The sequence below is a fragment of the Schistosoma haematobium genome, chromosome 7, assembly GCF_000699445.3.
Source record: "Schistosoma haematobium chromosome 7, whole genome shotgun sequence".
NCBI lineage: Eukaryota > Metazoa > Platyhelminthes > Trematoda > Strigeidida > Schistosomatidae > Schistosoma > Schistosoma haematobium.
The window spans coordinates 6,019,031-6,033,968 of NC_067202.1; the positions used below are offsets into that span (position 1 = coordinate 6,019,031).

General features: G+C 35.5%; 1 protein-coding gene across 2 annotated transcripts in view; it reads right to left on the bottom strand.

Annotated features, from left to right (window-relative positions):
- The window catches only part of FOXP1 (Forkhead box protein P1), a 103,254-nt gene that overhangs the window by 18,414 nt on the left and 69,902 nt on the right, over nucleotides 1–14,938 (bottom strand). The window contains exons 6-7 of one of the 2 annotated variants that reach the window (XM_051208408.1): nucleotides 11,014–11,483; nucleotides 2,811–2,929 (exon numbers count right to left, since the gene is read on the bottom strand). In XM_051208408.1, the coding sequence (XP_051064303.1) occupies nucleotides 2,811–2,929; nucleotides 11,014–11,483 (589 nt within the window). Of the gene's footprint in view, nucleotides 1–45; nucleotides 2,930–11,013; nucleotides 14,438–14,938 lie in introns of those variants that run through there. The other variant, XM_051208409.1, reaches the window with a different exon arrangement.

Below are 14,938 nucleotides of genomic sequence, written 5' to 3' on the forward strand. Positions count from 1 at the left end.
TATATATATATATATATATATATATATATATATATATATATATATATATATATATATATATATAATCTGACGTTATACCTTTGGGGTGCCGGCCCAGTTGTTTAACATTTATTCAGTCGTCGTTATATCAGAAGATCCTGAAATTGAGACCTGGTGTGGTTGAGTATGCACACTTCTGAAGAATCCCGTACTAAAACAAAATAGATACCCAAAGTTTCTTAATTTTCAAAGACTGTCTGACAAAAGTCAGCTTGTGATGTAAACTGTTAGAGGAATTCCAAAAATATCCCTCATTAAATCCCTAGAGGCCCAGAAACTCCAGGAAACGTTTTGTCCAATCCGCGTTGAATGGAAACTTTGCAGAAATATCTAGAAAATGCAAAATCATGTGCATCAGTTTTGATAGGATATTTACCTAACATGCTACTACATTTTGTATGGTTCCAGAAAATTCCGGAATCCCAAGACCATTTGAAATACTATAAGTAACCCTGATTTTCTGTACCTAACTATAGAGCAAAGCGTTGGTTTCGCACTTCGCGTCTTTTCTCTTATGTTCATGTTGCCATGTAGATGAAAACTTATGGCTATTAGAAGCGGCTAGAGAACAAAATCGAGCGTTCATTTAGCAGACTTATCACAATCTATATAATGAAGTTATTACCGAGCAATTACGAAACTACCCATATTGACCATCATTTCTAACGAGCTAGAGCATAATCCTTTTCATAAGAAATATCAATATGACCGTATAATTAAGTGTTTGGCAAAAACGGACTACGTTGAAATAAAGGTAGACTGGGCTAGCTGAACGAACTGTAAAATCACAGTGAATTTTGTTTTTTTTATGCAATTCATTATAAAGTATGCTTGGAATGAGAACAGATTTGGCATAGTCCATATAGAATGTTTAAATCACTCTTATTAATTACTGAATATTAACAAGAAATTAGAATATACAATTTCGAGAGGACCGCCATTCTCCATGATATTTGAATGTTCATCACCACCGCAATCAAATGGTTAAAGATGATGGCACAAAATTATTTGGGTACTACAATACTGGGTAACAGGGGTTCGAATATTCTGGAGGAGATCAATCCACTCAAGACTGTAGATTTGTCTTACTAATTACTCAAAATCATCATTAAACTTAAGTTGAACATATCCTGACAACTAGGTGACTAAAGCCAAGGTGACAGTCGTTCCTGAACAAGGCTACTACTACTAAACTACTTATTTTAAATAAGTAGCTACAACTACCATCATAATCTAAAAATGCACACTTATTGTGCTCAAATTAAAAAGTATCATTTATGAGCGTATTTGTTTACATCACATTTGTATTTTTATTTAGCATTTTATAATACAAAGCTTTCATTAACAAAACAAACAATGCTCTCTCTCTAAAAAAAAAATGAACTACTTTAATCTGATTCTAAAACTTAAACTATCGATCAGTTGCTTTCTTCTCATTCAATCCACTCACAGTCAGAACAGTAAGTGTAGGCAAGTAAGTAAATACAGTGAATGAATGAACAACAGAAACACGTGAATTGTAATAAATTTCTCGTTTACGCATAATTCTGAATGTTGTATTCGCCAACCGGCAGAAAAAAAATACAGAAAAAGAAATCAATAACACGGTTGGATTCCTCCCTAAGGTGAATGAGATTTACGAGTCATTCTTTAGATTATTTCTTTCGTGGTTTGCTGTGTTTTTGGTGTTTTTTTTCCGTGGGGAAAAAGTATATATTACACTGAAATGGTAGTAATTTATTTGATTCCTTAATTATTGTTAGCCAAATAATACATTTTTCACGGAAAGGCTTTTTTAGAAATCCGGAATTACACTACGCCTCTCCGTCAGTCTGTGACTAGTAGACTTCAACTGTGTTGAGGGTGAAATAAATATCGACCGCATTTAGTGGAAGGTGGTTGCGTAATATCGCAAGTTGATTGAAGCTAAATGTGTACATTATTCGATGCCGGGTCAATTGCCTTGAAGACTAAGGGTTCTTGATTGAGACTGAAGGTCTTGAGCTCGACCCCCCCCCCGGGCAAAAGGATCTTGAATGTACACTGCTGAAGAGTCCTAATGTCTCCTGGTCTTCAATAATTAATTAACTAAGAGTATTCTGTGATGTCAACCATGAAATTCATAAAAACACCTCTAAATCCACTCCCGTGCATAGTAATCAACCAATCTTTATGGTGATCTAAAATGTGCACCGTATTAAAAAATTTATTTAGTTGTAGTGTTTTTATGATCTGAAGTTTAATAGTAAGTTGGTTTCATCAAATAAATCTATTCGACTGATCATACTCATTGCGGAGAAAAAGTCTCTGTAATCATAAGTTACAATAATTGCGAGAACTGTAGTCAGGTAATCTTCACAGAGCAACGCAGTTCAATCCAGCAGTCATTAAATTTATAGAATTATCCCAAATTCTTGTTTGACGACCATTCCTAGCTTTATTTCAGCTCACTCTTAAATCAGCAAACATTCCTCATTGCAGTAGGTCGTGCATACTTAACACATATTCTATCCATTTAACTTGATAAAGACTTGCAACTTTATCAATCAATTTGTCATAATTATTTAGTACCCTATATCAAACCTTTACATTACTTACTCGGTGTTCCTAACAAAAACAGGAGCAATGCTTCAAATGTATAAAGTAAGTACAGTTTTCATTATGTTACTACAACTGTTCCTGTCTGTTTGTTTTGTATGCAAACTGCACTCAATCACCCATACACACATAAAGAAAACAAAAATGTTTATTATTACTGTTATTTCACTTACACTGCTCGTTTAGCCTTACGTCTTTGATATTCACTTTCATCAACAACCCAAACTGAACCAGATGTGGTTTCCAATCGTCGGAAACATTTATGTAATGATAAATTATGCCTTACAGCATTCTGTTAATATAAATAAGGGAAAAAGGAGAGATGATAACTTTTGATGATAAAAAAAGTTTTAAAAAAGGTCAAACAAATGGGAAAAATGTAAAGGAAGCAAGTTTTATCACATTAGGATTATGGCAATATTAGAGCAGTGAAATCCCATGATGTGTATTTGGATCTCTCTGCAGGCGAATATAGATGTAGCACCAGCTGTATTCCAATGTCAATATTCATAATATATTGAGATTCAACTAAGGTAGTATATTTCGTTAAAACTGTCAACATGTTATAGATTGAACTATTGGATCCAAATAGTCACAAACTCAGACATGCATAAATAAAATATCGGGTTTTATAATTTAAATCATGAAATGATTTTAGTTAGACAACCATCGGAAATCATAAAACACTGGGCAACTGTTTTGTCCTAATACAGGACTCTTCAACAATGTCCATTTATGATCTATCCACTAAAGATCGAACCCAGGACATCCAGTTTTGCAATACTACAGATTTCTAGAATTTAAACATGCAAACCATTAAATGGAGGATCAGTGGTATATAGGCAAAACATCCATGTGCGGAACTGAAGTTCCTGAACTTTATCTCTAGTGGTGAGGATGTGCATGTGTATTGCTAAAGAGTCACATATCAAAACGAAACGGTCATTCAGTGCTTTCAAGTTTTCAATGGTGATCTAGTTAAGATCAGTTAGTAATTTAAGTTATGAAAATCCTATGATTAATTCATACCAAACCATTTTTTACTGAACAACTCATCTTTAGCATAAATACTTACTTGCCTATATGAATATCAAAATAATTACTTATAGTTAATCATTATTTTTATCAAATAGTAATTGTGTATGTAATCTTTTGTGGTCAAATCAAATAATTATTCCAGGTTTTCCATGGTGGTCTAGCTTCAATTGACTCATGATGTCAACTATTGAAATTATTACAATCACCACAAAACCCCTTCTGATACTAATCAACATATGATCACTAGTGACTGGCTTCAAGAGGTATATCCTGAAGTTCTAGTGAGAAACGACCAATGGAGTTCAATCGGGTCAGTTGTGAGATAGTGACTCACTGATGACAATGGTGGATGTGTCGCTCAATTTCGTGGATTAGTTGAAGTTAGACATTAACACTATTGGATACCAGCCACTTCAATGGTGTAGAGGTTAAGTGCTCGCGAGCGAGAATGATAGGTCCTGGGTCCGAATCTCGCGAAACGAGGTCGTGGATGCACACCACCAGGGAGTCGCACAATAAAACGAAGCGGCCGTTCAGTGCTTCCAAGTTTTCCACGGTTGTCTAGCTTCAATTGACTCATGATCTCAACTATTGAAATTCTTCTTCCATAAATTTAATGTTATTCAAATCAAACTGACTCTAGTTACATAATAGCAAATACAAACAATTAACCCAATTCAACATCATGCAAATAAACACACAAATAGAGATAGGCAGATAGACAAATATACGTACATGTTGCTTTCATATATAAATGATAAATATTAGTTCTTTCAACAAACGAAAATATCATTAGTTGTCTATCTAGACAATCTACATACTTGTGTAGAAGTGTACAAGTGTTCACTAATACATTTTATCCACTGTACCTATTTTTCTACATAAGACAGTTTGTTTATAGAGGCTACAATTAAATAAAACTAAGTAAATTAATAAATAAACACCGTAATAGAATTCATTATATGTTTGTTCACCATCATCGTTATAATAATAACAACAGTGATAGATGTACCTTACACATATGAGAGAGACAGAGATATGTGTTCATCTACTTCTAATTTTGACGGAGACTAATTAGGCACAAGCTTTTAACTTGGCATGATCGAAAATTGAAAGCGAACACATCGTTAATAATAATAATAATAATAATAATAATAATAATAATAATAATAATAATAATAATAATAACGATGTTTGTAAGATTAGAGAGCAACATTTGAAAAAATCTTCCTAGTACCCTATTAACAACATAACTAGACACTAATCACTTTGAAAAGATACTACTACTGGTCATTTAAGTAGTAATATAGCGAGTGGGGGTGGAGGGAGGATGGAAAGGAAGAACAATTTAAAAAAAATAAACATTTAATATGTTGGTTGTTAGTGTTTATTTTTATTCTGTAGATGACAACTAATAAATATATCGTAACATCTCGCATTTAAAACACAAACTCACCATGTGTTGTGTGGTGGGAAATAGTAAAAAACAAGTTAGTTGTTTGGTTATCAATACTACTAATATTATCACCATTATTACTACTATTAATTATAAGGGGAATTCAGTAATTGCTTGTTAAGATTTAAATGATTTTTTCTGGTCGGCGTTTTTTAGCAGGGCTGTTTTCTAAGGGATGGGGGGGTGCTGACCCCATGTCCAAACCTCCTCCTCTATTCAGGCTTCGAACTGGCAGCACACCCAGAAGGGCTTTCACGAGGAGTCACAGGCGTAAGTAAGTAATCAGGTTGTTAAGATTTAGTCAAAACTTAAGAAGTTATTTTTTGAGGGTTCACATTTTCTCATTGTACTGATTGCACAAGCTAATGACTCGGTGAATAACATATTGGTCATTTTAATCAAACGGTGCTGAGCTCATGTCCTAATGTGATAAATATAAACAATTGGATAAAAATATAGTCAGCTTATGACGAGTCCGAAGCAGGACGAAAGGAGCATTCTGAATTCTACTGTTAGTCATTATAAAACTCTATCAAAAACTCCTCATACGTTTATGGCTGATTATGAAGATAGTACACCACAGAAGTTTTTTTTGAAAGTTAACTAAACGTTTCAGTGAGGACCATGAAGACTAAAAATTTTGTTCGAGAAGAGGAACAATGTCAACCTGACAAGGTGATAAAAACACTGAACACATATTTAGAAGATTCTTGACGAACTGAATTTGAAAAATGTTTACTGTATATACAATTCTAGCAAAATATGTAATTGTAAAGATTGGAAAAATTCTGTAGGAAACAATAAGGCAATTGAACTGTTTGACTTTTAGATTATCCTTTAAACGTAATGGAAATGCAGATGAGATTCATAATTTTTCTCACAAAAGAGAAATCTTTTTTAAAGGAACTAGTGCACTTAATTATTGAACACATAATATATACATTAGGCTAATTATCAATACTCTGGCAGACAACAAACCAGCTTCCAGTTGAAGTGAAAATTGGGAAAACACATTGAGAGTGGATAGGTCACAGATTGTGGAAATAACCAAACTGCATAAAAAAGCAAATTCTTAATTGAAATCCTCAAAATTAAAGGAAATGAGGCAGATATAAGAACATATGGCATAGGGAATTGGATGCAGACGTCAAAAGAATGAATACCACTTGGAAAAAACTAGAAAGGAGATCCCAGGACAGAGTAAGTTAGAAAATCCTGGTTTTCAGCCCATGCTCCATGAGGGGTTACAGGTGTAAGTAAGTCAGTAAGAGATTATCGATAAGTAAACAATATTAACAATACTCTAATTATATAAATCAACCTATGTGAGACATTTAAAGCTTAATAATCTATCAAAAGATTATACACTTTAAATAACGAGCTATGAATTTAACCATCCAGTCAGCGTAGAAAGACGTTGTATATTACTGACGAATTATTCATTCTTCATCTAACTCATACCGTAAGCACCTATCATTCACTGAGTCCAGTAAAGGAAAATAATGCGATGAGATAGATTTAAAGTTTCAACTGTTCACTGTGAGACAACTAATGAGAAATAATGTAAAGACATTGTATCATATTTAAACGTAAATTTCAAATATATGCGGGCTTAACTCTCTTAGAAGAGGGTCAGTTCTCTCAAAACTTCCCGTGTCTTGTTGACGAGTTCCAAATAGCACAAAACCTAGGTTCAACAGGATTTCACATATTGACTACCTCCAACCATCTAATATATCATCAATAAAATACAACAGAAGAAAAGATAGCTCATTTTTTATTCATAGCTTGATCAATACAAGTGGTAAAGATAACTGGAGTATGACAGAACCTAACTGTATTGATACAAAGTATCATTTAAAAATTGTACTCAGGTGATATGGAATAGTCTATCATAAGATAGGAACACTTCATAGGAATAATATATTGGATTATATTCAGCGGTGACATGAGTGCGCAATTAATCCACCAACTATTGAGTGGATGAAAGATGTATTACATGTAACTGGTTGTTGTACTTATTTACTTATTACGCCTGCTACCCCTCGTCGAGGAATATAGGCCGCTCACCAACATTCTTCATCCAACTCTATCCTGGGCAATCCTTTCCAGTTGCTATTCAATCTTTTCATGTCTGCTTCCAATTCTCAACTCTGAGCATTCTTTGATCTTCCTCTTTTCTGTTTCCCTTCAGGACTCCAAGTTAGGGCTTACATCAACATGCAGTTTGATGATTTCTTCAATATATGTCCTATCCGCATCAAATGTCTTTTTCTAATTTCCTCTTCAAGTAGAAGCTGGTTTGCTCTCTCTCACAGTAGGCTGTTTCTGATGGTATCCGGCCAACGGACATTGAATATCTTGCGTAGACAACTGTATATAAATCCTTGTACTTTATTGATGATTGTTGTAGTAGTTCTCCAATTTTCAACTCGGTACGGTAGGACTGTCTTTACGTTCGTATTGAAGATTATCACTTTGACATTGGTTGACAGTTGTTTTGAGTTCCTTATCTTCTTCAACTGTAGGAATGCGGCCCTTGTTTTGCCAATCCTCGCCTTTACATCCACATCGGATCCTCCACGTTCATCGATGATGCTGACCAGATACGTGAAATTTTCCACCTCTTCCAGAGTTTCTCCATCAAGTGTGGTTGTGTTGTTGTTCTCCGTGTTGTATCTGAGGATCTTACTTTGTTCCTTGTGTATGTTGAGGCTTACTGATGCAGAGGCTGCTGTGACAGTAGTTGTCTTCATCTGCACTTGTTCGTGTGTATGGGATAGAAGAGATAGGTCATCTGCAAAGTCCAAATCGTCTAACTGATTCCGAGCTGCCCACTGTATTTCGTGCTTCTCCTCAGATGTCGAGGTCTTCATAATCTAGTCGACCACTAGAATAAAGAGAAAGGGGGAGAGTAAGCAGTCTTGTTATACTTAGGTCCTCACTTGGAATGTGTCTATCAGCTGTCCCCCACGCACGACTTCGCACTATAGTCCGTCGTATGAATTCTCCATGATGTTGATGATTCATAGTGTTCTCCTATCCAAACTGTTAAACGCTTTTTCATAATCAAGGAAGTTGATGTATAGTGACGAGTTCCATTCACTCGATTGTTCCACGATGATCCGGAGTGTCGCAATTTGGTCTTTGCACGACCGATCCTTACGTAATCCGACCTGTTGATCTCGAAGTTGGGCATCTACTGAGTCTGTCATCTGGTTCAGTAGCACTCTATTAAAAGCCTTTCCTGGTACTGACAGTAGTGTGATGCCTCTGTAGTTCTCACATTTGCTCGAATCTCCTTTCTTTGGAATCTTGATGAGATATCCTTCTTTCCAGTCTGTTGGTACTTGTTCTTCCTCCCAAATCTTCTTGAATAAAGTGTGAAGCATACTTGCAGTTACTTCTATATCTGACTTCAGAGCTTCAGCTGGTATGTTGTCAGGTAATGTTGCTTTCCACCCTTAATTTGTCTGATGACAATACTGATTTCCTCCGTTGTTAGTGGAGTGACATCCATAGGAAGGTCAGTGTGTTCTGTTTTGATGTCCAGTGGATTCATTGGGGCTGGTTTACTGAAGAGTTCCTTGAAGTATTCAATCCATCTGTTCCTCTGCTCCTGGATCTCAGTGATTAGCTAGCCTTCTTTGTCCTTGACCGGTCTCTCTGGTTTACTATATTTCCCTCTCAGTTTCTTCGTCATGTCATATAGTTGTCTGATAATTCCTTTTCTTGCGACCTATCTGCTCTTCTACATAGTCAGCTCTGATGCTCCTCTTCACTTGCTTGCTTACTTCTGAGTATTCAGCTTGTGCCGTGAGTTCTTCTGCTCTTGTTCGGCCGGTGTTAATTGCTGTCTTCTTGTTCTTTCTTTTCTTGGATCTTGTCCGGGGTTTCTATAAAGATCCGTGCCTTATGATGATGCTTCTTGCAGTCCATAACCTCCTGACATGTTGAAGTTAGTGCTTCTGAGATACATTTCCAATTATCCTCCATCGTAGTTTCTTTTTCTTTGAGTATATCTTTTAGGGCTTGGAATCCGTTGTTGAAAGTTATCTTGAATTCGTTGAGTTTATTAATACGTCGAAGGAAGGCCGTATTGAACCTTTGTAATCCTGTTTGTCCAATGCTTCTTTAGCTTCAGTTTCATCTTGGCCACAATTAAGTTGTGATTTGAAGCTATATCAGCTTCGCCCCTGGTTCTAACGTCTTCCATTGTCCTTCGGAATTTTTTATTGATACAAATATGATCTATCTGGTTCTCCATGGTGTGATCCGGTGAGACCCATAAAGCATTGTTTATGCGTTTGCTTGGCAATACTGTGCCGCCTATAACCAATTTGTTGAATGCACGTAGGTTTGCAAATATCTCTCCATTTTTGTTTCCTTCTCTCAATCGGCCCATGTCGTCCCATGATATCTTCATAACCGTTATTTTCCATCCCGACTTTGGCGTTTATATGTCCTATCGGAATGGTGAGATCCCTTCTTGTGCACTTCACTATGATTGATTGCAGCCTCCCATAAAACTTATCTTTATTGTCTTCGTCGCTATCATTAGTGAGTGCATAACATTCATTTTGATTCCCTCCTTCTTTGTTTTGAAGGATGCTTTGATGATCCTGGATCCATGAAATTCCCATTCAATAAGTGCATTCCATGCTTCTTTGGACAGCATCAGAGCATTTCCCTGAGTGTGAAGAGCGATTTCTTCTTCGTGTCCAGAGTACAGAATCATCTCTTCGCTGTCTAGATTAGATCCAATGGGTTTTGCTGATTCGGAGCACTGCCAAGTTGTATCTTCTCATTTCCGTTGCTATTCAACTGGTCCTTCTGGTTTCCCACATTGTCCGAACGTTCCATTTACTTATAAAAATTGTTTCTCTAGTTGCTAGAAGTGGCATCGGCCTCGTGACTTTCGAAGAATCTCGGCTTTCATCATGAGGCGGCCCTTTGGGGAGGTAGATGGTCACTGTTCCCTTCATTCGTATTTACTACCATCTTCAAACACTTATGTTTTACATGCATGTCACTGGTACATAAGCTTGCGCTCATGCATTTCATAGCAAACATATGGACATAGACACTCTTATGGGAGGATAGATGGTCACCGCTCGCTTCAATTTTGTTTCATGCCCATCATTTTTTCGTTTTATCCCGGTAATTTACTTAACATTATACATGTTTTGTTAGTTGGATAGTTATTAACTGAATCATAAGAATTTCATCATGTTTTTGCATAACGGAAATAGTATAAATTTAGAAAAGTAGGGAACCCATGGGAGTTTTGTTCATAGATGACTATTAATCATCTGCAGAACATTAAATCATTCAACTTTAGGAATATAAAGACTGCTAAAAATCCTTTGTCCAAGCAATAAATCTTTCATCATAGACGATAGACATTTATTGTTAGATGGTTGAAGGTGATCGGTAGTAACCCCTTACAAAAAAAGTTCGCTACGTCATGAGTAACTTCATTGGGAATATCTATAAGAATAACAATGATTGATGTAGATGAGAATCTCTTGAAGAGCATCAAAGTACTCTCGAATTTGTAGACATACCCTATTTGTGCTAACAAGTAACATAACCAACGCGAAACGCAGATCAAGGGAGAAGTTCCTACCACTTACCGCTAATCATCATCTGACATAATAAATCCAATGTCAAACCACTTAAACGAATGGCCTGGATTGAAACTTGATCGATTGGATTCTATCATCTCTAAAGATTAATCCAAAGATGAAAATGAATAATATGCAGTGATTGATCAATCAGAGTACAACTATGTGTTTCCTTTATTATTAACACATTTCCTTAATTATTTTCTTTGAATAATGAAATCGAAAGAACAAAACAAACAAGAACAAATAACTCACTTTCCATGTAGCTTCATTTTGTCGAAAATAAGCAAATTCACGTTGTAACCATACGTAAATTGCACTTAATGATAATTGTTGTCCCGGTGATTCTAATATTGCTTGACGTATTAAATTAGCATAAGTGAATCTGGGACGTGCACAATGTGATCGATAGTATTGTCTTTGAGCTAATGATGTATTATTATTATTATTGTTTGCAGTTGAAGAGGTACCATTTGTACTTGACGTGGCTGTCGTCTTTGTTGTCTGTGATGTTGTTGTAGTTGGTATTGTTGTGACAGCTGCAGTGGTCATCACTGATGTCAAAGATGAAGTTCCTGTTGATGATGATACTACTGCCGGTACTACGATTACTGCGGATGACAACGATGTTTGTTGTTGTGACGATGATGACGTGTATGCAAGATTTTCACATGTCATCACTAATGAATTTTCAGAATCCATAGCTTCTGGTATATTACAGTGAACTTTAAGATGGAGGGCGGAAAATACAAAAAAAACAAATCAATAAAGGTTTTAACTGAAGCATAAATACAAATTGATAAGTATTCACACGTTAGTAGGAATAGGTCAGTTAGTCGTAGCTAGAAGCAGAGTAGAACCTAGTGTGGTTCAATTTAAATCATTATACTATATCAGCTCAGAGTGATGAAATTATCAAGGAAAAAGATCCAATAACAGAAACACACTAGAAATAGACAAGACGATTCACGAGGGAATAAGAAATTCGTGGGATAGTCATGTATAAGACAATTTTAGAACTCAGGATCTAAGTAAGAAAACAAATTGGAGATGAATCTGCACTATTGTGATCGATCCTGAACTATGGTTATTCAACATCTTTAACCATTGGTTACGATAATTGAGTGAACCCTAACCGGTTAGTTTGCATCCATAGAAGTGGATCAGTCCAACAGTCAATGATTATTTCATGGAAAAATGTCGTGTTTAGGTGAAGTCCTCTTCAATTTTTCCCAACACATCATCCCTATTATTTTCATTATTTTATCAATTAGGAAGTTAAATAAGTACATGGATAGGATAAAAAGGTTTCATCAGTAGTGCTTTTTCTTCAACGATAGACATTTTCGGAGTATTGAGGATACTCAAACTCCTAGACAACAATTTATTTACTGGTTATTTTCGTGTGTGATAAATCATCATTCTTCTGATATTTAAAATATGCAATATCTAGCATTTAGAACATTTTTCCGGCTATTTAGTGAGTGATCGCTGATTATTAGTGCATGATTTTCACTGACGACTTCTTTTTATTTATCTGAAGTTATCCACATATGTCTTCTGTGAGTATACGCTCTAGAGCATCCCAACATTGCCTTATGAAGAAAAAACAGACGAAGGGAAACCTAGAGCCTGAAATGAAAACCTCAGCGAAAATTATGCTGTTACATGCATTACTCAGTAAATAGATGGAAAAATGCCTCAAACTGCTTGATATTGTACACATATTAAATATTGTAAAACAGCTGAGCTACAAATTCATGAACACATATCCTATTCTGCTATTTTACTTTCTATAATATAAATCTAAATTTCTAATTCTTCATCATTAATATCTCCATGAGAGCCAAATTTCAATTTGACCATAATTAAAGGCTTTTTTCTTAGCGATCAGTTGTTATTTTAGTGTACTAAATTTTCTGCACTATTTGTAAAGTCGTTGTACATGTGTTTATGCGCATATATGCTGCTTTCTTGGAACAGAATCACACTTGATGGTGAAGCTCTGAAAGAGGTAGAAGCCTATGCATACCGAGGCAGTACCATTGATAAACAATGTGGATATGATGCAGAAGCGAAGGCTTGAATTCCCAAAGTGAGGACAGCATTCATACAAATGAAGAATATTTGGAGCTCAAAACAACTGTCAAACAACGACAAAGTCAGAATTTTCAACATTAATGTCAAAACAGTTGTTTTACGGAGCTGAGACTTGAAGAACTGCTACAACCATCATTAAGTAAATACGAGCATTTATAAACAACTGTCTACTCAAGATACTGAAGACCCATTGTCAAGTGACCATCAATAATAATTGACTGTGACAGAGAACAAATTAGCTGAATAGAAATTCTAAGGAAAGATGCTGAGGCTGGATAAGTCACATTTTGTAGAAATCATCAAACTGCAACACATAACAAGCCCTAACTTGAAGTTGCCAAGATAAGAGGAAAAGACGCAGATCAGAGGACATGTTGCACCAGGAATTTAAGGCAAACATCAAAAAGATGAATAGCACTTAGAGATCCCAGGAAATAGTGTTAGATTCCGGTCTTATTCTCCAATGAAGGGTAATTAGCTGAAGTATATAAGTTGTTTGCTTTGATCAGTCTTTGCTGATCTTCAACCACATATATCTCACTTGTATTATCTATCTTTTGGAGTAATCGGGAATGGGAGTGCAAAGGAAATTCTGATAGTATCAAAGAGTCGGTTGACTGGTAAACTGACTAGAATATACATGACACACTGCACTATCAGCTGTACAAAATACATTTTAAACTATTTAAGAATGTGCAAATCATGTAAATATTTCCCAAAATTGAAGAGTTTATTTTACTTTATTTCAATAATTCCAGCTTTACGACGAATAGAATGCTGTGATCAGTTCGTGATTTAAACTATGGGAACTTTACGATCCCTACAAATCCCCCTTCTCTATACAAATAATGATCATGTCCACACTAGTGACTAGCTTCAAGATTAAACTTCTGGAGTTTTAGTGCGAAGCTATGAACATTAGAGTTCAACCTTTTCAGAAATGAGGCAGACAATGGCAGTTTAAAGTTAGATATGCACACTAATGAATGACGGTTCAGTGGTCTAGAAGTTAGGCACTAGAACATAAGAATGAAGACTCTGAATTTGACCCCCGGATGTATGGTTGCGGATGAGAAATGCTAAGGAATCTCTTATTACGACAGAACAGTTGCCTAGTGCTTCAAATGGTGGTGGTCTAACTAAGATTATTTCGTGATTCAATTTATGATCATTGTCAAATGTTTCAAAGAAGGTATCAGAAAAACATGGATCTATGGGTTTTCTCGTTTATCTACACTCTGTGGTATATAGTTTGTTTAATTGGTAGACTGATATACTTGTGCATCTGACTTTGATTTTTATTGATAGTCACAGACAGTTGATTAATTTATATGATCAAGAATGAACATTATTCATGTCTTTTCCTGAGCTGATAACATCAAACTAGCGATCACTAATTGGCAGGGTGGACTGTCTTCGATTCCTACTAAGTCTAGACATGTCGCATAACTATAGTGTAATCACAACTTAAGAATCCTTGTCAAATGATTGACAAAGCGACTTCTCATTGTCACTACAAGATTTCAATATTTATTGTCGGGATCGATCAAGTAATAAGAAAAGGATACTTGTTGAAATACTTTGTGCTGAGGATTCTATATTGTACTAATAATATTATATTGAATAATAATAATAATAATAATAATAATAATAATAATAATAATAATAATAATAAAAGTCTTGCTTAAATTCTCTTCCTAGCCGGTCCGCATATCCCCAACTTGTTTTACACGTCAACTAAAACACTAAAGGGAAGGCGCGAATTGCAAGTAAAAACTTTACTTCATAGTTCATTTATGTACAGAAAAACGAGGATATCTATAGAGTTACACACTTCCTTTGAACTTCTGTGAATTCCTGAAACCATAATAAATATGGTTATTGTTTTGAACGAGAACACAGGTGGGGACAACCAATGTGTTAAAGATTTCTTTGACCAAATGTGAAAACCGTACGTTCAGTACTTTATTTGCAAATCCACCACCAATTGTCTCAAACTTCATCGTTCCTTCACTGCCATAACAATTGCTCTCTGTTCCCATTCTCTTCTATTCGATCATCCCAACCTTCTGTTGTCAGG